The sequence below is a fragment of the Podarcis vaucheri genome (assembly GCF_965113315.1).
Source record: "Podarcis vaucheri genome assembly, chromosome: 13".
NCBI classification, from domain to species: Eukaryota; Metazoa; Chordata; class Lepidosauria; order Squamata; family Lacertidae; genus Podarcis; species Podarcis vaucheri.
Window position 1 is genome coordinate 4,733,059 of NC_138751.1, and position 23,757 is coordinate 4,756,815.

General features: G+C 49.5%; 1 protein-coding gene and 1 long non-coding RNA gene across 2 annotated transcripts; one reads left to right on the top strand and one right to left on the bottom strand.

Annotated features, from left to right (window-relative positions):
• The first annotated feature begins 956 nt into the window (after nucleotides 1-956).
• TNFSF12 (TNF superfamily member 12) lies at nucleotides 957-17,803 on the top strand. The gene is made up of 7 exons (XM_082197893.1): nucleotides 957-1,221; nucleotides 8,690-8,728; nucleotides 9,310-9,394; nucleotides 12,815-12,877; nucleotides 13,131-13,166; nucleotides 14,899-15,023; nucleotides 16,813-17,803. The coding sequence occupies exons 1-7, from the start codon at nucleotides 1,045-1,047 to the stop codon at nucleotides 17,062-17,064; spliced, it is 777 nt and encodes a 258-aa protein (XP_082054019.1). The 5' UTR covers nucleotides 957-1,044; the 3' UTR covers nucleotides 17,065-17,803.
• LOC309518152 lies at nucleotides 9,405-10,705 on the bottom strand. The gene is made up of 3 exons (XR_014213367.1): nucleotides 10,608-10,705; nucleotides 10,174-10,510; nucleotides 9,405-9,895 (listed from the first exon to the last, which is right to left on the bottom strand). It is a non-coding gene; the product is annotated as an uncharacterized lncRNA (long non-coding RNA).
• Nucleotides 17,804-23,757: the final 5,954 nt, after the last annotated feature.

Sequence of the window (23,757 nt, forward strand, 5' to 3'; positions counted from 1 at the left end):
AAAGTGGAAAACCCAAGAATGACCAACGGTGGAAGAATGGCAGATGAAGATAATGGATTTTTCGGAGCTAGCCGACCTGACTGGAAGAATCCAGGAAGAATGGATTAAATTTAATGATTACTTAGTTAAATATGTTAAGTTACATTAGCTGAAAACAGCTTGCAGACATTTAATTGCCTTAGGATTTTATTTATGTTAAGTGTCAAATTAATATGTTTAATTTCATAATGTGAAGGTCTAAGGATGTTAATGTTTAAGTTAAATTCCATAAGAACTGTGATTTGGGAAACCGTTAAAAGGACATGCAATGAAATTCAACCAAGGGAAAGCGAGGAAGTCACTGAACAATGTTAATAAGTGTAATTTCCAATAAGTGTGATTTTCCATAAGGTTATGATTTATGTTTGTCTTATGTGTTAGTTTGTTTATAATGTGAAAACCAATAAAAACTTTTTTTGCGGAAAAAAGAGGGCGACACTCGCGCGCGCGCTCTCCTTCTTCGGGACGCGTTAACTTGCGGAACTCACTGCTGCGTGGTCCCCAGCAGATCATTCCAGCCTATCCATTCGGCTATCCAAAAGCTGCCAAGCTGGGCCGGGAAAGCAGCCAGGCAAGCAGTCCATAGTTTTCCACCAGCATCACCGGCCCCTGGGCTTCGTCTCCCTTCCCTAAGATAGACTGCCACCGAAGCTGGAGGCTCTACTTCGCGCGCTTGGAGCAGTAGGCGGCGGCCGCGGCTTCCTGTGCCGGCGCCCCCGGCCGGGCCTGCTCCGCCCTCGGCGCGCCGCAGCTCCGGCGGGCGTTTCCTGTCCGGATGCTGCTGTTTTGGTGCTGCTGCTCCGCCTCGGCCTCTCGCCGCCGGGGCTGCTGCTGGCAGGCGGCCGAGCGCGGCCTCCCCTCGACGGCCTCGCTGTTGCTGCAGCCGCCGCCGCCGCCTCCTGCTCGTCCTCCGGCACCGCCTCTCCGCGCCCGGTCGCTTCCGCGCTTGCAATCGCCGTTCGCCGTCGCCGCCGCCGGCCTGGTCCGCCCTCTCCTGCCCCGGCCATGGGGAGGCGCCGCCGGGCCCGGGAGCCGCCCGCCCGCCTGGTGCTGCTGGCGCTGGCGCTGGCCTCCGGCTCGGCGTTGCTGCTGGCCTCGCTCAGCCTCCTGCTGGCCGCCTGGCCCCGATCCAGCGCCCGCGCCGCCCAGCAAGAAGCGCCGCCCGCCGCCGCGGTGCCACAGGTGAGGGGCGCACGGCCAGCGCGCAAGGTTCCAAGCCGCGCGTAATGCCAGCGAGGCGCACGGAAAGGTTCTTGGGGAGGAGGAGGGGGGGACCCAACTCGGGCCCCCCCCAGATCGCAGAGTTGCAGAGAGATTCGCACCGAGGGCGGCGAGGCGGACGGGCGGGGAGTAGCGGGAGGGAAGGCACTCTTAGGTGCAGCCAGCAGCACCCCTAAGGCGCACCCAGGGCTGGGCGAAAGCAGCGCAGGGCGTGCGTCCGGGAGGGCTGAGGAATGCGCTCCGCTGTGCGCACTTTAAGTCGGCGATTATCCGGCCACCTGCTGTAAACGCATGAGACCCGAGGCAGAGGGGAGGGGCGCCTGCCTTGCAGGATGCGTATCTGCCAACAACATCCACCCACCCACACACACACACACACACGTGTGACTCTTTGAAGGTGAGCAGATTTATGGTTGCAGGAAGTTAATCAAAGAGTGATTCTGAATGGCATTGCAGAGGGTTGAGCTGGATGATCTTTGGAAGTCCCTTCCAGCTCTACAGTCCTGTATATAAATAAATGGAAGGGAGGAGGGAGATTGTAAACAGTGAGGCCAAGAGGCCAGGCGAGGCAAGAGTTCAAACGCAAACCTCAAATATGCCCAAGATAAGCGTTTGACAGCTAGCGATAAGGCACAACCTTCTTAGCTTTGCTCTGCTATTTCCAATCCTGTCGTGGGAGAGGAAGAAATTAACTCAGTGGGTACCAAACTTTTTGGGGGACTATTGCCCCCCCCAACTCTGCAATTCTCAGATTCCAAACAGCAACGATTGATTGCAACCCAATTAAAACTCTTGAACTGCGGTGATTAATTTGACCCAGTGATTCCAGCTGGTGGAAGTCATTTACAACTTCGGTGCCCCACGCCTGCCCCCTTTGCCCCTTGGCAATCCCACTGCCGCCCGGGTGATGCTGCCCATTTTGGGAGCCCCGGCACTAACTGATCCCTCTGCAGCTGATCCCTCTGGAAATGGTCACGAGGCTGCCTGCACCTCCAGGGTCAGAGCAGAACAATGGGCATAAGATCTAGACCAGCCTCTGCCAAGCAGGCGCCCTCCAGATGGGTTGGGGCTACGACTCCCCTCTGGAGGGTGCCCGGTTGGCAGAGCAGGCTGGTCTGTACCCAGCCAGTAAACAGTGCACAGCCCTGCATGGCTGGGAAACATTCCTAGACCCCTGAGGCAAAGCACACTGTTTGCCGCCTTGCGGGCACGCAACGCCTGACCACAGACCGCCACATGCCTGCCAACCCCTGCTGAGCCCTGGGCTGTGGGAAGCAGCCCAGTAGTTATTATGGTCTGCAGAGTGGGCATAACACTTCCTCCAAGTCCTTTAAATAGCTCTAAGTGGGTCACGTTCCCGCACCTTTCAGAAACCGCTGCGCTGCAGGCGGGAATTCATCCGGTGCAGCCTCTTCTCAGCATGCTGGTGCGTTGGGGAGAGAAACCGGGCAAAAGCAGGGGACCCCCTTTAACATGCCATGTTTGAAACAACAGATGCGTTTACTTAGAGAGGCAGGGTGGGGTAGTGGTTAGAGTACCGGAGTAGGGCCTGGGAGAGACCAGGGTTCCAGATGCGAATCTGGACGCCTCCCATTCGGGTTCCCTGTGCAAATGGCTCTGTTTTAACGCTGCCAGGGGTTTGCTGCAGAGAAATCCTGCCGAGCGTGAGGATGGGGTCGGATTCGGGTGGGGAGAGGCCACCCGAGAGAGATCTCCCCGGCCCCAGCCCGCCTTTCAGGTGGGGAAAGCGGAGAGCCTTCACAGCTTGGCCGAGCCCACCCAAGTGACTCAGTCGTTGGCCCGAGATTCGAACCTGGATCTTGCCAGAACTGCATGCTCTGAAAACCGAGTAAATCTCTTTGAGGCAGCCGGGATCCTTTGACGACCTTGTGCCCTCCAGATGGTTCTGCCATGGACTAGTCATAAAACAGTCAGGCTGGATTGGAGCAGCGGTTTTGTGGAAATGGAGCCGAAACCCCCAAACGAGTGGGGTGTGACGTGTGGTTGAGAGGTGAAGCCTCTGGTGCACCTTTTCCCCACCCCACCCGCTGGACCCACACGCCCAACAGCTGGGCTGGCCCCCCTGAGGCTGGAGGCCGGCCTGTCCTGGCTGCCTCTCCGTAGCAACCTCCCGATCGCTCCCTTCCCAGGCCTTTGCAAATAAAAACAAAAAGCCATCGCTGAGTGCTCCCATCTGTTAGACGCGAACGAGGCCCAGCAGAGTCCTCGAAAACGCAGAGGCCGTGCTGAAGCCCCAGGACTCCTTTGCAGCCCTCCCACCTGTCTGCACATGCAAATAGCCTGGCTGCAGGATCAGACCCATCTGGGCCAGCACCCTGCTCTCACAGCAGCCAGCCAGATGCCCATTGTGGGAAACGTCCAGGATTCGAACTCTCTTCCCTCCTGTGGTTTCCAGCAACTAGTATGCAAAACGATTGCTGCCTTCCACGGTGGGGCCCAGAAGCCCCCCACCCCACCCCATAGCCTTCCCCTCCTCCATGAATTTGCCCGATCCTCTTTTTAAATCCGTCCAAGTTGCAAGAAAAGAGATTCCAACGAAACATCGGGAAGAATTTTCTGACAGCAAGAGCCATTTGATGGAGGGATGGATTCCCTTGCAGTGTGGTGGGTTCTCTCCTTCCTTGGCGGTTTTTAAGCAGAGGTTGGGTGGCCATCTGTTATGGATGCTTTTGCTGAGATTCCTGGACTTGTAATAAATGAAAATCTGCCCTTATTCCTTTATGGGGGACACAAGAGCCCTTATAGAGTCCTTTGCAGGTTCTCCATCGGTCGGAGAAAAGAACAGAGGCCAACCAGAGAATATTGAGAAGCAAAGCAGTTTGTAAGCCTGATCTTTATTGATCTGTTGCAACAGGGTGCCCCCTTCACACGCAGGAGAAGGAGTGAGACCCCAAACCAAGGTGTGCCCGCCCTTATATAGACATTTTAAATTGCCCGCCTTGGTGTCCGAGACCACCCCCAGACACATCATACCTACATCACAGAAAGGGCGGTCTACAACAGAAATCTGAGTGCATTGTTTACCTCCTGTCTGGCAAGTTACCTGTTAATGCTTACTTGATTGGATACCCTGAGGAGCCTGGCCAGTCTTTTGTAATGACAAATACTGAGTTCCTGAGCCAGGTCACAGGCTTACCCTATTCATACACAGACATACCCTTAAGACAGGATTTGTGAAGGAAAAGACAATGGGGAGGCTTTTCCATTTTCCTTTGACCTTGCAGAGAAATCATTTGGTCAGTTTGGGAGTCAAAATGGTTTCCAGGCTGTTTTCCTGTGCTGCTTCAGACATGTGGTTTATATATTTATGTGCGTGTTTGCTTGGTACATTTATTATATATATATAAGACCTTAATTTTTATATTTCAGACTAGATGACCCTCAGGGTCCCTTTCCAACTCTACAATTCTCCCGATTCTAAGTTGGTGGCCATTCCCTGCCTCTTGGAATCCCAATAGTTTAACTGTCCTGATGATAAAAGGAGCAGCTCAAATCATTGTTTAATGTTTTCTCTTCTGTATGCTTGATGCGTCATGGCAAATGAGAGAGAGCTTCTGAGCATGCGCAGAGTTGTTTTACTTTAAAATAGAGCAATTGCGTCTTGCTCATCCTCCGCCCATGAGATGGGGACGGACGGACGGACATTCTTCTCCAGGTCAAAGGTCACATCCTACGAAGCCTCATCTGGTAGTACTTTGCAAGAATGACCTACTGAGTTAATGCAGTTGACTGGTTCTTTGGAAACTTTTCTTTTTTCTAATGGGATGAAGATGAATCTACATTCTGAAAATTAAGAGACAGGTTTGCGTGGATGCGATAAGAAAACATACATTTCACACAGTGCTTGTCTTTACTGTGTTATTTTTCTAGCCATACTGGAGTAGAAATGTTTTAATTGACTGATGAAGGACGCTGCTGTTTTTTGTCCTGAGATTCCCTCGGGCAAATCGTGGCATTGGCACTTGCAAGGGTACCTCTGAGCATGCTCTGAGTGCTGAGTGGCGACAGGTGTGGGCTGTGCACAACCCTGCGTCAGAAATTTGGAGTGGCGGCAAAGCTAGCCCGACTCAGAGTAAAATTAACAGGCCTTCCTGAGTTGTCGTTTAGTCGTTTAGTCATGTCCAACTCTTCGTGACCCCCTGGACCAGAGCACGCCAGGCCCTCCTGTCTTCCACTGCCTCCCGCAGTTTGGTCAAACTCATGCTGGTAGCTTCGAGAACACTGTCCAACCATCTCGTCCTCCGTCATCCCCTTCTCCTTGTGCCCTCCATCTTTCCCAACATCAGGGTCTTTTCCAGGGAGTCTTCTCTTCTCATGAGGTGGCCAAAGTCTTGGAGCCTCAGCTTCAGGATCTGCCCTTCCAGTGAGCACTCAGGGCTGATTTCCTTTAGAATGGAGAGGTTTGATCTTCTTGCAGTCCATGGGACTCTCAAGAGTCTCTTCCAGCACCAGAATTCAAAAGCATCCATTCTTCGGCAATCAGCCTTCTTTATGATCCAGCTCTCACTTCCATACATCACTGCTGGGAAAACCATGGCTTTAACTATACGGACTTTTGTCGGCAAGGTGATGTGTGCTTTTTAAGATGCTGTCTAGGTTTGTCATCGCTTTTCTCCCAAGAAGCAGGCGTCTTTTAATTTCGTGGCTGCTGTCACCATCTGCAGTGATCATGGAGCCCAAGAAGGTAAAATCTCTCACTGCCTCCATTTCTTCCCCTTCTGTTTGCCAGGAGGTGATGGGACCAGTGCCCATGATCTTCGGTTTTTTGATGTTGAGCTTCAGACCATATTTTGTGCTCTCCTCTTTCACCCTCATTAAAAGGTTCTTTAATTCCTCCTCACTTTCTGCCATCAAGGTTGTGTCATCTGCACATCTGAGGTTGTTGATGTTTCTTCCGGCAATCTTAATTCCGGCTTGGGATTCATCCAGCCCAGCCTTTCGCCTGATGAATTCTGCATATAAGTTAAATAAGCAGGGAGACAATATACAGCCTTGCCGTACTCCTTTCCCAATTTTGAACCAGTCAGTTGTTCCATTTCTAGTTCTAACTGCGGCTTCTTGTCCCACATAGAGATTTCTCAGGAGACAAGTGAAGTGATCAGGCACTCCCATTTCTTTAAATTTGAGCGTGTCTGTTCTGCAGACTCGACAGCGCTGAGCTCAATATCAGATGGTTTCCGATGTTCCTGAAACGGTGACTGGCCGTTCTCACACCTCCTCTCCCCCAAATGTACTCCCCACCCCGCTATTTCCCCCCTTCCTGATGTTCCCCCTGACAGCAGAGAGGAGGATCTGAAATGCAACTTTTAAGAAAGGCGTTAGCAGCCGGGATGTTGGGAGAGACATGTTTTCTGGGTTTCCGGGGCAACCATCTCCAGGCTGAACTCCCTGCTCTCAAAAAAAAATTTACATCTCAGGGCTGCATTTTTGAACCCTTCCCAAAACCGTCCTCTCCCACAGGTACGGAGCAATAAATCAGCCTGGAACTTTGCATCGCTATCTTCTTAACATCCCTGAGTTAAATCTGTAGGGTTATATATTGAAATAAAAAAAAATAATGTTCATAAATGTACCAAACAAGCACGTGCATAGATATGGGGACCACATGTCTGGAGCAGCACAGGAAAACCGCCCTGAAACCATTTTGACTCCCCAACTGACCAAATGTTTTCTCTGCAAGGAGGGAGGGGGTGAAGCAACCTTCCATTTGTCTCAGGAATTGGGTAATCACCATCTCAAAGGAATGGGCAGACTACCAGGAAAGGCAATCAGATAAGGCATTATCAGATAACCTGTCAGACAGGAAAAACGACACTCAAATTTCTGTTGTAGACCACCTTTTCTGTGATGTATCTATGATGTATGGAGGGGTGGTCTTGGACTCCAGGGTAGGCAATTTAAATGTCTATATAAGTGTGGGCACACCTTGGTTCTGAGTCCTCCTTTCCTGCGTGAGAGGGGAGCACCCTATTGCAACAGATCAATAAAGATCAGGCTTACGAGCTGCTTTGCTTCTCAGTATTCTCTGGTCGGCCTCTGTTATTTTCTCCGACCGATGGAGAACCTACAAAGGACTCTATAAGGGCTCCTGTGTCCCCCATAAGGGAATAAGGGCCGATTTTTCTTTATTGCAATAAAGAAAAGCAGCTCGTAAGCCTGATCTTTATTGATCTGTTGCAACAGGGTGCCCCCTTCACACGCAGGAGAAGGAGTGAGACCCCAAACCAAGGTGTGCCCGCCCTTATATAGAAATTTTAAATTGCCCGCCCTGGAGTCCAAGACCACCCCAGAAACATCATACCTACATCACAGAAGAGGTGGTCTACAGCAGAAATCTGAATGCGTTGTTTATCTCCTGTCCGGCAGGTTAGCTGTTAATGCTCACTTGATTGGATACCCTGGGGAGCCTGGCCAGTCTTTTGTAATGACAAATACTTCGTTCCTGAGCCAGGTCACAGGCTCACCCTATTCAAACACAGACAGACATACCCTTAAGTCAGGATTTGTGAAGGAAAAGACAAGGGGGAGGCTCCCCCCACCTCCTCCCTCCTTGCAGAGAAAACGTTTGGTCAGTTTGGAAGTGAAAATGGTTTCAGGGCGGTCTTCCTGTACTGCTCCAGACATGCGATCCACACATCTATGTATGCACTTGGTTGGTACATTTAGGAACATTTATTATACAGTGGTACCTCGGGTTAAGTACTTAATTCGTTCCGGAGGTCCGTTCTTAACCTGAAACTGTTCTTAACCTGAAGCACCACTTTAGCTAATGGGGCCTCCTGCTGCTGCCGCTGCGTCACCGCTGCACGATTTCTGTTCTCATCCTGAAGCAAAGTTCTTAACCTGAAGCACTATTTCTGGGTTAGCAGATTCTGTAACCTGAAGTGTATGTAACCCGAGAGGTACCACTGTATATATCTGTGTGTGTGTGTGTGTGTGTGTGTGTGTGTATATATATATATATATATATATGTGTGTGTGTGTGTGTGTGTGTGTGTATACACACCGTATTTTTCGCCCTATAGGACGCACTTTTTCCCCTCCAAAAATGAAGGGGAAATGTGTGTGCGTCCTATGGGGCGAATGCAGGCTTTCGCTGAATCCTGGAGAGTGAGAGCGGTCGGTGCGCACCGACCCCTCTCGCTCTCCAGGCTTCGCGGACCTCTCCCCAAGCAGCGGGAGCCCGCGCTGGGCTCCCACGGCTTGCAGAGAGCTGCCTGTTTGGGGGCTGGGGTTGGGGGAAGCTCGGGCTGCCCCAGCCCCGCGCCTGGGGGGGGAATAATTTTTTCCCCTTTATTTCCCCCCAAAAAACTAGGTGCGCCTTATGGGACGGTGTGTCCTATAGGGTGAAAAATACGGTATATGACCTTACTTTTTTATTTCACTTTTCTTTCCCTTTGGTCCTCAGGAGCTGCTGTCCGAGGATGACGCCGAAGAGCTGGACCCGGTATGTGGCTCTCTCTCCCATGAATTTTACCATCTAACGAGACCATGGATCCATAAAACGAAAGCAATAATCAATGTACTGTACTATAAAATAAATAAGACAGTATTGTAGATGATAAAAATTTAAATAATTTTGTTCCCCTTACCTGCACTGATGATGGTCATTGTTTGGATGGGGCGGGGCTTTTACCCATTTCCGCAGTCGCACAATCGATCAGTCAGTAGCTGAACTGGCTTCCACACAGTCCCAAAAAACAAATTAACCAAAAAAGCCTAACCCCCCCCCCCCCGAAATAAATAGCAAAACCAAAAGTGCCAAACTTAATCCGTTCCGGAAGTCTGTTTGACTTCTGAAATGTTTGAAAACCAAGGCGCAGCTTCTGATTGGTGTGGGCGCCCCTGAAACGATAGCCGACAGCCGCATCGGACGTTCGGCTTCTGAAAAACGTTCGAAAACCGGAACACTTACTTCCGGGTTTTCGGAGTTTGAGAACCAAGGTGTTTGAGAACCAAGGCACCACTGTATACTGTACCTGTAATTTTGCCTGCCCTCTGTCTTGCATTGTCCTTCTCTCCCTCTAGGTGGTGCTGTCTACCGGCTGGAGCAGCCAAGGCAAGTTCCTGCACCATTTTGCCCAGCAGGGGGCGCTGCGGCAGAGGAGACAGGGTGAGTGTCGCCGCCTTCCTCAATGGAGTGGACGGGGAGGGGAGCAGGCGAGGCCCCTGATAGGCCAGGGAATGTGGGAGTTGTACAGGTGAAACTCGAAAAATTAGAATATTGTGGAAAAGTTCGTTTATTTCAGTAATTCAACTTAAAAGGTGAAACTAATATATGAGATCGACTCATGACATGCAAAGCGAGATATGTCAAGCCTTTATTTGTTATAATTGTGATGTTTATGGCATACAGCTGATGAAAACCCCAAATTAATAATCTCAGAAAATTAGAATATTAAATGAAATCAGCAAAACAAGGACTTCAAATAGAGCAATATTGGACCTCTGAGAAGTAGAAGCATGCATATGTACTCAGTACTTGGTTTGGGCCCCTTTTGCATCAATTACTGCCTCAGTGCGGCGTGGCATGGATGCTATCAGCCTGTGGCACTGCTGAGGTGTTATGGAAGACCAGGAAGCTTCAATAGCAGCCTTCAGCTCTTCTGCATTGCTCGGTCTCATGTCTCTCATCTGTCTCTTGGCACTGCCCCATAGATTCACTATAAGGTTCAGGTCAGGCGAGTTTGCTGGCCAATCAAGCACAGTAATCCCATGGGCATTGCACCAGGTTTTGGTACTTTTGGCAGTGTGGGCAGGTGCCAAGTCCTGCTGGAAAATGAAGTCAGCATCCCCATAAAGCTCGTCTGCGGAAGGAAGCATGAAGTGCTCCAAAATCTCCTGGTAGACGGCTGCATTGACCCTGGACTTAATGAAGCACAGTGGACCAACACCACCCAAATCTCTTTTCTGATGAGAGCAGCTTTTGCATCTCATTTGGAAACCAAGGACCCAGAGTCTGGAGGAAGAACGGGGAGACACACAATGCCAGATGCCTGAAGTCCAGTGTGAAGTTTCCACAGTCTGTGCTGATTTGGGGATGTTTCAGACTGCAACTCCCAGCCGCCCCCCAGCTAGCACCGCCGTGCAGTGACGATGGGAGTTGTAGTCCAACGTGGCTGGGCATCTGGGGCTGGAGGGGGTTCTGGGGCAAAGCCTTCACATCCCAGGAACGGCTTCAGCAGGCCAGCGAAACCAGGCGAGGGTCGGGGACAGGTCTCAAACCCACCTGTTTTGAAAAACAATGGAGTTCACCTCGGGGGGGGGGGTGAAGTCAAGGGGAGACGGGACGGCGAAGGCTGAAATAGGCCGCATTCACACTGGACTTCTGAAAGAAGCACTACGCCACTTTAAACAGCCAGGACTCCCCCACCTCCCCCCAAAGAATCCTGGGAGATGTAGTTTGTTTGTTTCAATGTTTTTTAATTGATTTTCCAAAAAATTTAAACAAACAGACAAACAAACAAAAATCTCAACCGTAATTAAACCAATCTTAACATTGTTAAGTGACTTCCTTGCTTCCCTCTAGTTGAATTTCAGTGTATCTCATTTTAACAGTTTTCCAAAACCAATTTTCTCATAAAATTAACTTAATCACTTAACATCTTTCTTTCTTTCTAATTTAAACGTATTAATTCCTAACATTACATATTTAAATCCTAAGCCTATCGGATAATTGCAAGCTTCTCCAATTAAATTATCTTAACATATTTAACTAAATAGTCTTTAAATTTCATCCATTCCTCCTGGTCCTCCTCCTCCTTCTGGTCGCCGACTCTTCCAGTCAGGTCAGCTAGCCCCGAAAAGTCCATCATCCATCTTCATCTGCCATTCTTCCACTGTTGGAACTTCTTGTGTTTTCCAATTCTTAGCTAACAAAATCCTTGCTGCAGTTGTGGCATACAGGGAGATGTAGTTTGTTAAGGTTGCTGAGAGACATAAGGTGACCCCTGTTCCCCTGCTGGAACTACAGTTTCCAGAGTGGCATAAAAACCAGTCCCTCTTCGCTGGGAACTCTGGGATTCGTAGCTCTCTGAGGGGAACAGGAGGGGTCTCCTAGCAACGCCCAGTAAACTACAGTTCCCGGAATCCGCAACTCTCTCCGCCATCCTATAACTAGGCGCTGGCTGGAATCGTGCATTCACAGCTGTGCTTATTGACCTAGCAAGGCTCAATCCAGCTCTAAGGTAAAGGTAAAGGGACCCCTGACCATTAGGTCCAGTCGTGGCCGACTCTGGGGTTGCGGCGCTCATCTCGATTTATTGGCCAAGGGAGCCGGAGTACAGCTTCCGGGTCATGTGGCCAGCAGGACTAAGCCGCTCCTGGCGAACCAGAGCAGCACACGGAAGCGCTGTTTACCTTCCTGCCGGAGCAGTACCTATATATCTACTTGCAATTTGAGGTGCTTTTGAACTGCTAGGTTGGCAGGAGCAGGGACTGAGCAACGGGAGCTCACCCCGTCGCGGGGATTGAAACCGCCAACCTTCTGATTGGCAAGTCCTAGGCTCTGTGGTTTAACCCACAGCGCCACCCACGTCCCCTACCGAGCTCTACCTCTCTTTTAAATCAGAACCAGTGAAGGCGGTGAAGGTCCTGTGTGAGTGTCTGGAGGCGGTTGGAGGATGGATGGCGGCTAACAGATTGAGGTTGAATCCTGACAAGACAGAAGTACTGTTTTTTGGGGGACAGGAGGTGGGCGGGTGTGGAGGACTCCCTGGTCCTGAATGGGGCAACTGTGCCCCTGAAGGACCAGGAGCGCAGCCTGGGAGTCATTTTGGACTCACAGCTGTCAATGGAGGTGCAGGTCAGTTCTGTATCCAGGGCAGCTGTCTGCCAGCTCCATCTGGTACGCAGGATGAGACCCTCCCTGCCTGCAGACTGTCTGGCCAAAGTGGTGCATGCTCTGGTTATCTCCCGCTTGGACTACTGCAATGTGCTCTATGTGGGGCTACCTTTGAAGGTGACCTGGAAAATGCAACTAATCCAGAATGCGGCAGCTAGACTGGTGACTTGGAGCGGCCGCCGAGACCACATAACACTGGTCCTGAAAGACCTACACTGGCTCCCAGTACGTTTCCGAGTACAATTCAAAGTGTTGGTGCTGACCTTGAAAGCTCTAAACGGCCTCAAAGGCCCAGTATATCTGAAGGAGCGTCTCCACCCCCATCATTCTGCCCGGACGCTGAGGTCCAGCTCCGAGGGCCTTCTGGCGGTTCCCTCGCTGCGAGAAGCCAAGTTACAGGGAACCAGGCAGAGGGCCTTCTCGGTAGTGGCGCCCACCCTGTGGAACACCCTCCCACCAGATGTCAAAGAGAAGAATAACTACCAAACTTTTAGAAGACGTCTGAAGGCAGCCCTGTTTAGGGAAGCTTTTAATGTTTAATAGGTTATTGTATTTTAGTGTTTTGTTGGAAGCCGCCCACAGTGGCTGGGGAAACCAGTGGGGCAGGGTATAAATAATTTATTATTGTTATTATTATTATTATTATTATTATTATTATTATTATTATTATTATTTCTCCCCATTTCACAGCAGCCAAAGGCAAGCGCTCCCGGCCTCGGAGACCCAGCACTGTCTCAGCTGCGCACTACGAAGGTGAGAGAACATGTGGCACGCTCCCTTGCGCCTTGCGCCCAGATCTGGCCCCACTCAGCCCACCCGTCGGGGGAAGAAATAGGGACCCTTCCCACAGCCCCCCCTGCTTTTATTTAGGAGGGACTGCTTTGGTTTGGGGGGGGTCTTCTTTCTCGCCAAACGGTGCTTCTCGCACCCTCAGTAACCTTCTCGCGATCCCCTAGGGGACCCAGGAGTCCTGCCTGACCCCCGTCTTTTATTTTTATTATTTCAGTGCAGCCCACAGAAGGACGAGCTGGGATCCAGGCAGGTAACACTTCTTCTGCTGGGGCTTCTTTAATGGCTGGGTGGGGAGAAGAGGGGAAGGCTTCTGAGACCCTGTCCGCACCCTAATAATAATAATAATGATAATAATAATATTTTTTTATTTATACCCTGCCCTTTCTGGTTCAAAAACTGGGCTCAGGGAAGCTAACAACAAATTTAAAACAGTTTAAAACACTTAATTATAAAAGCAGCATAAAATACACTATAAAAACATGAATAACAATAAAATTCAAAAATCAGTCAGATAATCCCCAGGGCTAGCTGGCTGAATTGGTCCTACTTGGGCCAGCGAGGAGGCAAGGGGAGAATTAGCTGTGGGGTCTCAGAGCAGGTGATCTTCATAAAAGGGGAAGGGGAGGGAAGAGAAGGGAAATAAAATATCAGGCTGGATTCAAATTAAAGGCCAGGTGGAATAGCTCTGTCTTACAGGCCTGGCGGAAGGAGGTTAAATCCTGCAGGGCTCTGGTCTCATGGGACAGAGCATTCCACCAGGTCGGAGCCACCACTGAGAAGGCCCTGGCCCTGGTGGAGGATAGTCTGACTTCCTCAGGACCCTCTAAACTATGATTATATATGGACCTTAAGGTCCTCTTTGGGGCAGACCAGGAGAGGTGGTCCCTTAAATACGAGGGCCCTAAGCAGCGTCCAGGCCACTTTAAACAGTCATGGCTTCCCCCAAAGGTTTCTGGGAGCTGTAGTTTGTTAATGGTGCTGAGAGTTGATAGGAGATCCTGTTCCCCACGCAGAGCTATAATTCCCTGGGAAGAGGGATTAACTGCTAAACCTCTCTGATAATTGTATCACAGCGCCTTTGGCAAACTACAACTCCCAGGGTTCTGTGGGGGAAGCCACGGCCGTTCAGAGGGGTATCAAGGCACTTTAAATGTACGGCTGTGAATGTGTGTGTGTGTAGTTTTTTAAATATCCACAAATGTTCTACCGTATTTTTCGCTCCATAAGATGCACCTAGTTTTTAGAGGAGGAAAACAAGAAAAAATATATATTCTGAACGAAACAGTGGATGCATGATTTTTGCGGTTCATTCTGTGGCCACAGACATGTGATCTGATGGTGAATTTGGGGTGACCCAATGCAAAAATCCTGAGGATCCACGTGGATCCGTTCTTATTTTTTATATATGCAGTTGTTAAAAAAGGTAAAGGGACCCCTGACCATTAGGTCCAGTTGTGGCCGACTCTGGGGTTGCGGCACTCATCTTGCTTTACTGGCCGAGGGAGCCGGCGTACAGCTTCCGGGTCATGTGGCCAGCATGACGAAGCCGCTTCTGGCGAACCAGAGCAATGCACGGAAATGCCTTTGACCTTCCCGCTGGAGTGGTACCTATTGATCTATTTGATGTGCTTTTGAGCTGCTAGGTTGGCAGGAGCAGGGACAGAGCAACAGGAGCTCACCCCGTCGCGGGGATTCGAACCGCCGACCTTCTGATCGGCAAGTCCTAGGCTCTGTGGTTTAACCCACAGCGCCACCCATGTCCCTGTATGTAGTTGTTACATACATACATATACACGTGTGTGCGCGCATGGCACCATTCACATAGCAAAAACTACTGTAGATATTTTATCAAATTTTTCAAAATCAGGACCCCGCTGGGTAATCTAACCGGGGTAGCGAGGCAAAGGGGGGCAATTTGGAGAGATGCTTTGCCAGCCACAAACTCCTCAACTGTTTCCTTCTCCCCCCACCCTGCCCCATAGATGCTGATGGGACCATCCGCGGGTGGGTGGAAGCTAAACTCAACACGACGAGTCCCCTCCGTTACGACAGCAGCCGGGGCGAATTCAAAGTGGCCAAGAGGGGCCTATATTACCTGTACTGCCAGGTGAGGGCGTGAAAGGTAATCTGGGGCCAGGGAGGGTCCAGGTGGTTTCGGTGTTCTCAGGGGGGAGGAAGCGGAGACTTGTGGGTAAAAAGAGCAAGGCATCCTGGGAAATGATGAACTTTGGTTCTTGGGGGGCGGGGGGAAGAGGGAGAAAGAACATTTCCCAAAGTTGTCAGTATTGATCTCCCCGGGGTTGGTGGGCTGCGTAGGGGCAAATAAAGGTCTAGAGGTCAAAAGGGGGGTTACAGGTCTCGGCAATAAAGGGCACGAGCATGTACAGAGTGCCCCTGTCTGGCCAACAAGGACCCTCCGTATCCCATCTCTTTAGGTGAGATTAAAAAATAATAATACAGCGTCGTCATTCTTTTGACCTTCTTTTTTAAATACACATTTTATTATTGCTAGCTAACGGCGACGGGTGATTAATGTGAATTGTAAATACAGTGGTACCTCGGGTTACAGACGCTTCAGGTTACAGACTCTGCTAACCCAGAAATAGTACCTCGGGTTAAGAACTTTGCTTCAGGATGAGAACAGAAATCGTGCAGCGGCAGCAGGACGCCCCATTAGCTAAAGTGGTGCTTCAGGTTAAGAACAGTTTCAGGTTAAGAACGGACCTCCGGAACGAATTAAGTACTTAACCCGAGGTACCACTGTACTGACATTTCTTGACTTCTTTCTTGTTGCGAGTTCGCGAGGATTTGGGTTGGGCCGGTGAAAGGTGTAGGTTAAGCCGATCTAGGGGTCAGCTGAACTCAGAGGTTTGGGAAATAACAACAACAACAATTTATTATTTATATCCTGCCTATTTGGCCGAGTTTCCCCAGCCACTCTGGGCGGCTCCCAATTGAGTGTTAAAAACAATACAGCATTAAATTTAAAAAACTTCCCTAAACAGGGCTGCCTTCAGATGTCTTTTAAAGACAAGATAGCTGCTTATTTCATTGACATCTGCTGGGAGGGCGTTCCACAAGGCGGGTGCCACCACCGAGAAGGCCCTCTCCCTGGTTCCCTGTAACTTGGCTTCTCTCAGTAAGGGAACCGCCAGAAGGCCCTCGGAGCTGGACCTCAGTGTCTGGGCTGGACGATGGGGGTGGAGACGCTCCTTCAAGTATACTGGGTCTTTGAGGCCGTTTAGGGCTTTCAAGGTCAGCACTAACACTTTGAATTGTGCTCGGAAATGTACTGGGAGCCAATGCAGATCTCTCAGGACCGGTGTTATGTGGTCTCGGCAGCCACTCCCAGTCACCAGTCTAGCTGCCGCATTCTGGATTAGTTGTAGTTTCCGGGTCACCTTCAAAGGTAGCCCCACGCAGAGTGCATTGCAGTAGTCCAAGCGGGAAATAACCAGAGCATGCGCCACTCTGGCCAGACAGTCTGCGGGCAGGTGGGGTCTCATCCTGCGTACCAGATGGAGCTGATAAACAGCTGCCCTGGACACAGAATTAACCTGCGCCTCCATGGACAGCGGTGAGTCCAAAATGTCTCCCAGGCTGCGCACCTGGTCCTTCAGGAGCACAGTTACCCCATTCTGGACCAGGGAGTCCCCCACACCCGCCTCCTGTCCCCCAAGAACAGTACTTCCGTCTTGTCAGGATTCCACCTCAATTTTATCTCCAAGGAGGAGATAACCAGAGTATGCACCACTCTGGCAAGAGTTCAGGCGGCTGCCTGCGAGGGATTCTTTAGCTGAGATTCCTTCATTGCAGGGGGGTTGGGCTGGATGGCCTTTGGGGGTCCCAGACAATTCTGCGATTCTGAGCTTATTCTCCCTGTCACCCCTTGCCAGGTCCATTTCAACGAAGGGAAGACCATCTACATGAAGCTGGACATCATGTTAGACGGCGAGCTGGCCCTGCGCTGCCTGGAGCAGTTCCCCCCCACCAGCTCTGGGCCCCAGGACCCCGAACTTCGCGTCTGCCAAGTCTCCGGCCTGGTCCTGCTCCGGCCTGACGAGTCCATCCGCGTCCGCACCATTGCCAATGTCCGCCTCAAGGCTGACCGTTACCTCACCTACTTCGGTCTCTTCCAAGTCCACTGAGACGAGGGGCTCTGGGGATCCGTCGAGAGGGAGGAGCTGGATGGTGCGCCCTCGCCCTTCGGGGAGCTGGATGTGGGGGTTCAGAGAGGAAGGGGGCAGGAGCCGCTACGGACTCGATTCCTGCGTTGTACGGAGTTGGACTGGATGACCCCCAGGGTCCCTTTCACTTCTACGGTTGTAGGACTCCCTGCGTTCAGTCTTTCGGCCTTCCCGGCTCCCAGATCGGAGCAGCGCCGACGATTCGTTCCCCCTCCGCTCCCGATCTGGAACTTCCCGTTAAAGACGCCTTGGTGCATTTTTGCGGCGCGGAAAAGCTGCTGGCCCCGCTGCGGCCAGACGCCGGCATGCCACCCGTCCCAGGCTTGGGATCCCGTTGTTGCGAACAGGTGGGCCTCAGCCGTTGCGATTTGTGATTCCTGCGTCGCATTGCAGGGGGTTGGTCTGGATGACCCTTGGGGGTCCCTTCCAACTCTTTGAAAACAGAAGCCACAAACCAAAAAGAGAGAAAGGAAAGAGGAACTGGGTCATTTGCATGGGCTCCCTAGACGGTTGCTGCCTTTCCTTCTGGGAATTGTATTTTTCGCTGCTACACTTCTGCCTTTGCCGGGATCTGTGCCTTCCTAAATTTACGACGCCTCGTGTTCCCTATGTTATTCTGCTTTGTTTTCCGTTTCGTTTTCCGATTTTGTTTCTTGGAAGCTGCTGGACATTTGCCGTGGGTTGGGCTAGATGACCCCCCCCCAAAAAAAACCTCTGCAATTCTTCGATTGTTTGAAAAGCCGTCCTGCTAGCATGGAGAGAAAGAGTCGCTGCTGAGGACCCTGCCAGCTTCAGCCCTTCTGACATATATACTGCTTCATGCCATGCGCAGTATATAACGCAAAGTTTAGAGGCACATCTTGTACATAGAGACTGCAATTCGGGCAGCGGCCAGCAGGAGGCGACATAGACACACACAGGAACAGGAAGCGGCCTGCTTTGGTGGATCCCGCCCATTCCAGCCAGTCGAGGGCCAATGGGATTCAAAGAAGCTTCCCATTGGCCGCGGAGAGCAAAAGGGGATTTTTCAAAGGACAACACATAGGTTGACGTCCCTGTCCCTGCAGATAGATAGATATACAGTATAATCTCTGCTAGCCAGTTCCGGACTTGGATAGGGGAGGAGGGCCTGATCCTGTTGAATGGAAAGAGATGCTGCTGTTACATTACCTGTTCATACCTGGGGCAGTGGGAGGGGCTGGGGTTTTAATGACCTGTTAATAACAGAAGAAAAGCCTTCTTAAAAAAAATAATATGAACATGTGTATTTCCTTTTCAGTCGCAAAGTGGGGCACACAAACACACATAGCTTAGTTCTCAGACCTCACCCCCCCAGGCCAAAGTCCGTTTTGGGGGCCTAATCCGCCCCCTGTGGCTGTTTATTTCCTGGGGTAAAACCCTAAAAAAAGTTCAACAACTCCAATCCTAAAAAAAGGCCAACAACTTTGGTTGGCCCTCTTTGAAAAAAATTTGGACACCACTCAAATAGAATGAGCTTGTTCCAAATGCCTCAGACCCACACGATTTGGAGCTTCCAAGTGCTATAGAGCATGGGCAGAGGGCATTGCAGGGGGTTGGACTAGGTGGCGCTCTGAGGCCCTTCCAAATGCCGCAATTCCATGTCGCCGCCTCATTACAGAGCCCCACGTTTCAGGGGGCAACAGGGAGGATTCATGGTCGGTTGTCTCCAGTCGTCCACAAGGGTTTCCCACGCAGCGGGGCTGATGTTTCCGGCCTTGGTTGTCCCATTTGCATCTTTGTTTTTTTATGATATTTATTGAGAATTTAAAATTACAGAAAAAGAAAGAAAAAAACAAGAAAGAAGAAAAGAAAAAAAGATAGGCAAAAAGAAATATTAAACAATATAAGTCAATAAAAACAAAAGTCAAAAAATAAAAAAACACACAATACATCAGAATCAAAAAACAAAAATAAACAAAAAATTAAAAAGCAAATCCAATATTACCAAATCTTTATCTTTCATTAACTTGTTTCATCGACTTCCTCACACTTCCCTTTTTTGTATTCTAGTTATTAATTATCTCAGCAAATCCTTTCCATCTTTCACAATATTCTGTCATTGAATTGCCTTAATCTATTTTAACCTTATCTTACCATAAAAAACCCTAAAGCTTAAAACTTAAATCTTATTTATACTTAATTCTTTTTAACAAAACATATTTATACATAATTCTTTTTAACATTTCTACTAAAGCCAAATAGTTTCATTCCAACATTTTTCTAATACTCATTAATTTTACAATGATTTTCTAGATGAATTTTTAAAACTTTCTTCCAATCTTCATCCGTCGTCTCTTCTTCCTGGTCTCGGGTTTTGTCAGTCCTTTCTGTCCCATCCATCTAGTCCATCAACCTGGTGACCTAGTCCTTTACAAACAACTTTCCAGGCTCTAGCTTGCAATGTCTTTGCTTCAATCTATTTACAAAAGCGGAAGGTGGACTTCCTGTTTAGACCTTCCCGCTTCGATGCCAAATTAAAAAGTTTCTTAATCCAATTTTCCGTTCTACTCACGGCCAGTTGTTTAAAATCCAATTGCCCACAGGAAAAAGTCAGCGCTCTCCGGCAACAGCAAAGTGGCTTCACTCCGTGAAAAAAGCAGTCGATTCAAAGCACCGCACCATTCACCCCACGTTGCTCCGGATCCCCGAAACCGGGTTTCCCCGCGAGTAGGGGAGGCGCAAAAGGTGCCAGCCGAATCCCACATCCACAGGCTTCTCCCGCCTGTGGTTTTAGTGGGTCTCCGCCTCGCCGCGGCGGTCCAGACCCTAGTTCTCACGAAGCGGATTCCTCCTTGTCAGAGGAAATCCGCCATTGCCGGAGGCGCTAACCCAGAAGTCTCCCCATTTACATCTTTGGAATGTGGAGTTGGTCTGGCAACAGGCCTGGCGTCTGAAGCCAGCTCTCCATAGAGCGCCTTGGTGGGGATCTTGCCGTCTTCCATTCTGTAGGAACATGCTGAGAACATGGGCTCGGGAGAACACACTGAAATAAAAAAAATTAAGGTTATATATAAGCCACATGTCTGAAGCAGCACAGGAAAACAGCCCGGAAACCATTTTGACTCCCAAACTGACCAAATGATTTCTCTGCAAGGTCAGGGAAAATTGAAAAGCCTCCCCATTGTCTTTCCCTTCACAAATCCTGTCTTAAGGGTATGTCTGCCTATGAATAGGGTGAGCCTGTGACCTGGCTCAGGAACTATTTGTCACTACAAAAGACTGGCCAGGCTCCTCAGGGTATCCAATCAAGTGAGCATTAACAGGTAACCTGCCAGACAGGAGGTAAACAACACACTCAGATTTCTGTTGTAGACCACCCTTTCTGTGATGTAGGTATGATGTTTCAGGGGGTGGTCTTGGACTCCAGGGTGGGCAATTTAAAATGTCTATATAAGGGCAGGAACACCTTTGTTCTGGGCCCTCCTCCTTTCCTGCGTGTGAGGGGAGCACCCTGTTGCAACAGATCAATAAAGATCAGGCTTACGAGCTGCTTTGCTTCTCGATATTCTCTGGTTGGCCTCTGTTCTTTTCTCCGACCGATGGAGAACCTGCAAAGGACTCTATAAGGGCTCCTGTGTCCCCCATAAGGGAATAAGGGCAGATTTACCGGTATGTTTATTACAACACCTTTCTTTGTGACTCTTCTTTTGAGACTCTGTCCTGCCAGATGACGCCTCTTTGTTGTTAAACTGCCCTGATGGTGATGGCGGTTTGGAGGATGGCGAAGGGGTGGAATACCCTATCTTTGTTCCACAAGTGGGGGGAAAGGAACTCTTCCGGATAAACCTGAGTGCATTATTTACTCTTGTTTAAAGAAAAAACTGCCCCTTTCCCTTATGGGGTATTCCGGAGCCCATATAGAGTCCTTAAGTGGGTTACCTATCAGTAGGAGAAAATAACAGACGCCAACCAGAGTATATTAAGAAGCAAAGCGGCTCGTAAGCCTGATCTTTTTTCAAGGAACTGTTGCAACAGGGTCCTCACTCAGGAGGAGAACCCTGAACAATGGTGCGCAACCCTTTATATAGACTCTAGAAATTGCCCACCCTGTAGCCCAAGACATCATGCATACATCACAGACGGAGGCGGTCTACAGCAGAAATCTTGCCTGCCAGGGTACCTGATAATGGTCACTGACTGCATTACCAGGGCAGCCTGGCCATTCTTTTGTGGTGGTTAATACTTTAGTTCCTGAGTTCAGGTCACAGGCTCACCCTATTCCTACACAAATACGCCCTTAAGACAGGATTTGAAAGCGAAAAGACAACGGGAAGGCTTTCCCCATTTGCCTCCCTTACCGCAGAGGAATATTTGAGGTCATTGGGAGAGTCCAAATGGCTTCAGGATTGCTCCCCCGTACCATTTCAGACACATGGTTCATATATTTAGATATGTGCGCATTTATGAATATTTATTCTATATTTGAGACCTTATAATTCTTGTAACACTCTACAGCCAGCTCAGCCGTCTTGTTGTTTGTTGTTCTTTAGTCATTTAGTCGTGTCCGACTCTTCGTGACCCCATGGACCAAAACACGCCAGGCCCCCTGAGACCCTCAAAGGCTGAGGATCTCTGGGGTCAAAGGCCAAGATGGAAAGAGGGGCGCCTTCAGCCTTTGCCAAATCCTGAGCAGCGATGGTGGGGAGGGAGTTTTGAAGCTTAGGAGCCACCACGGAGAAGGCCCTGTCTTGGCATGCCATACACTTAAGGAGAATGTTATGAAAATGGCGTACAGGTGGTATTTAACACCAGTTAAATTGGCCAAAATGTACAGAACAAAAAATGACTGTTGGAAATGTAAGGAAAAGGAAGATACTTTTGTGGTGGACACATAAAGAGGTAAAAGCTTTCTGGGAAATATATATAATATAATGAGCTAAAGAAAACACTTTTGTTAAAAAAAAAGAAGAGGCTTTTTTACTGGGGATAATGGGTAGAGAGGTACTGGCGAACTGGCGAAACTGACGGGAAGAATTCGCAAGCAGCAAGACCAAGCATTCCAAAAGGACTGGAACAAATTTATATTATATATTTTTTCTTTTTTTAATTAAAGATTTTCTTTCTTTCTTTATATTATATGTGAAAGACAACTGTCAGCAATTACCATCACTAGCAGGGTTATCTGAAGATTTGTAAGATGAAATTGCTACCTATCCGGGGTTGAGTAATACAATATTTTCGGTAGCGATATAACAAGGATAGGAAACAAAGCGAAATGTAAAGATGCCAAGTTTAATTTTGTAAACCGTCAGACGGGAGGGAGGGAGGGAAGCCGCCAGGCTCAGTTGAGGCAAAAAGATAAAGTAAGAGGAGACGGTGTTACATAATGTGATTACAGTGTATGTAAAACCAATAATATATATATTTTTAAAGAGAAGGCCCTGTTCTGAGCTGCAGCTACCAAGAGGGCCTCTTCTGCTGATCTTTGCACCCAGTGGGTCTGCAGGGTCTTGCCGCCCCGGAGGCTACCTTTCCTTTCCCTTTCCTCTTTCATTACCACTGGATTTTCTGCCCGCCTACTAATAGGCGTTTATTAATTGCGTCTGTGCCCAGCCCTTCACGGGGCAACGTTCACCCTGCCCCTCCCCACCCACCTACATTGAGCCTCTCACTCTCTCGTAATCCGCATTCAAACCCCACATTCGGTGCCTTTAAACGCCACAAAGAATCGTGGGAGTTGTAGTTTAATGAGGGCGCTGAGAATTGGGAGGAAACCCTTTCCCCTCCCCTCACAGCTCCTAGAGTTCCCTGGGAATGGACTGTTAAAAAACAGCCATGGCTCCCCCCCCCCACCCCCAAGGTGTTAAGTTGTGGGCGAACATGTCAGACAACACAGCGATTCTTTAAACAGCTCTTCTTTATTCAGATGCCAGAACAGAACTGAACTGAAGGGCTCAGCCAGCCTGCTTATATAGAGCTCCAGAACAATGCAACTGTTGCCATTTTCTAAAACTATCCAATCACTGAATGTCACTTTTCGATCCTTCATTTGCATACAAAACTATCCAATCACCGAACGTCACTTTTCGATCCTTCATTTGCATAACTATCTACAGTATCCCCCCGCTGGCCCAGGGTGAGAACTTCAGTACATAACACAAGGAATCCTGGGAGTCGTAGTTTTGCTGAGGGCGCCGGAGTTTTTCGGAGACCCCCGTCGTCCCCCCTCACAGTTCCTGGAGAAGAGGGACTTGTTGTCAAACCACTCTGGGAATTGTAGCTCTGTGAAGGGAAGCTGGGGGTGCCCCATGTAGCCTTATGAAGCTTTGCCCTCGGGTGGGGAAAATATTGCGCCCGGGAAAGGGAAGTGGGAGTCAACAGACACTCAAGGAATAGTTTCGGAGAAAAAGCTTTGATTTCTACCGTCCATGAACTGGTAGAAGGAGCAAGTGTGATAAGTCACAAAAAGCATGCACGAGTTCACAGTCATGTGCACAAGCATATATACGCTTCCAGTTCCCTCCCCCTTTCTCCTCCTTCTTCCAGAGTCCTGCCTCGAGTTCCTCTGAGCATGAACAGAAAGCGCCTGTCTTGGGACTCTTGGACTCTTGGCGCCCTTCCCAGGGAGGGGGAATGAGAGCGGTTCAGCATGTCCAGAGATGTTGCAACTAGAATGAGATAAGATTCGTTTCT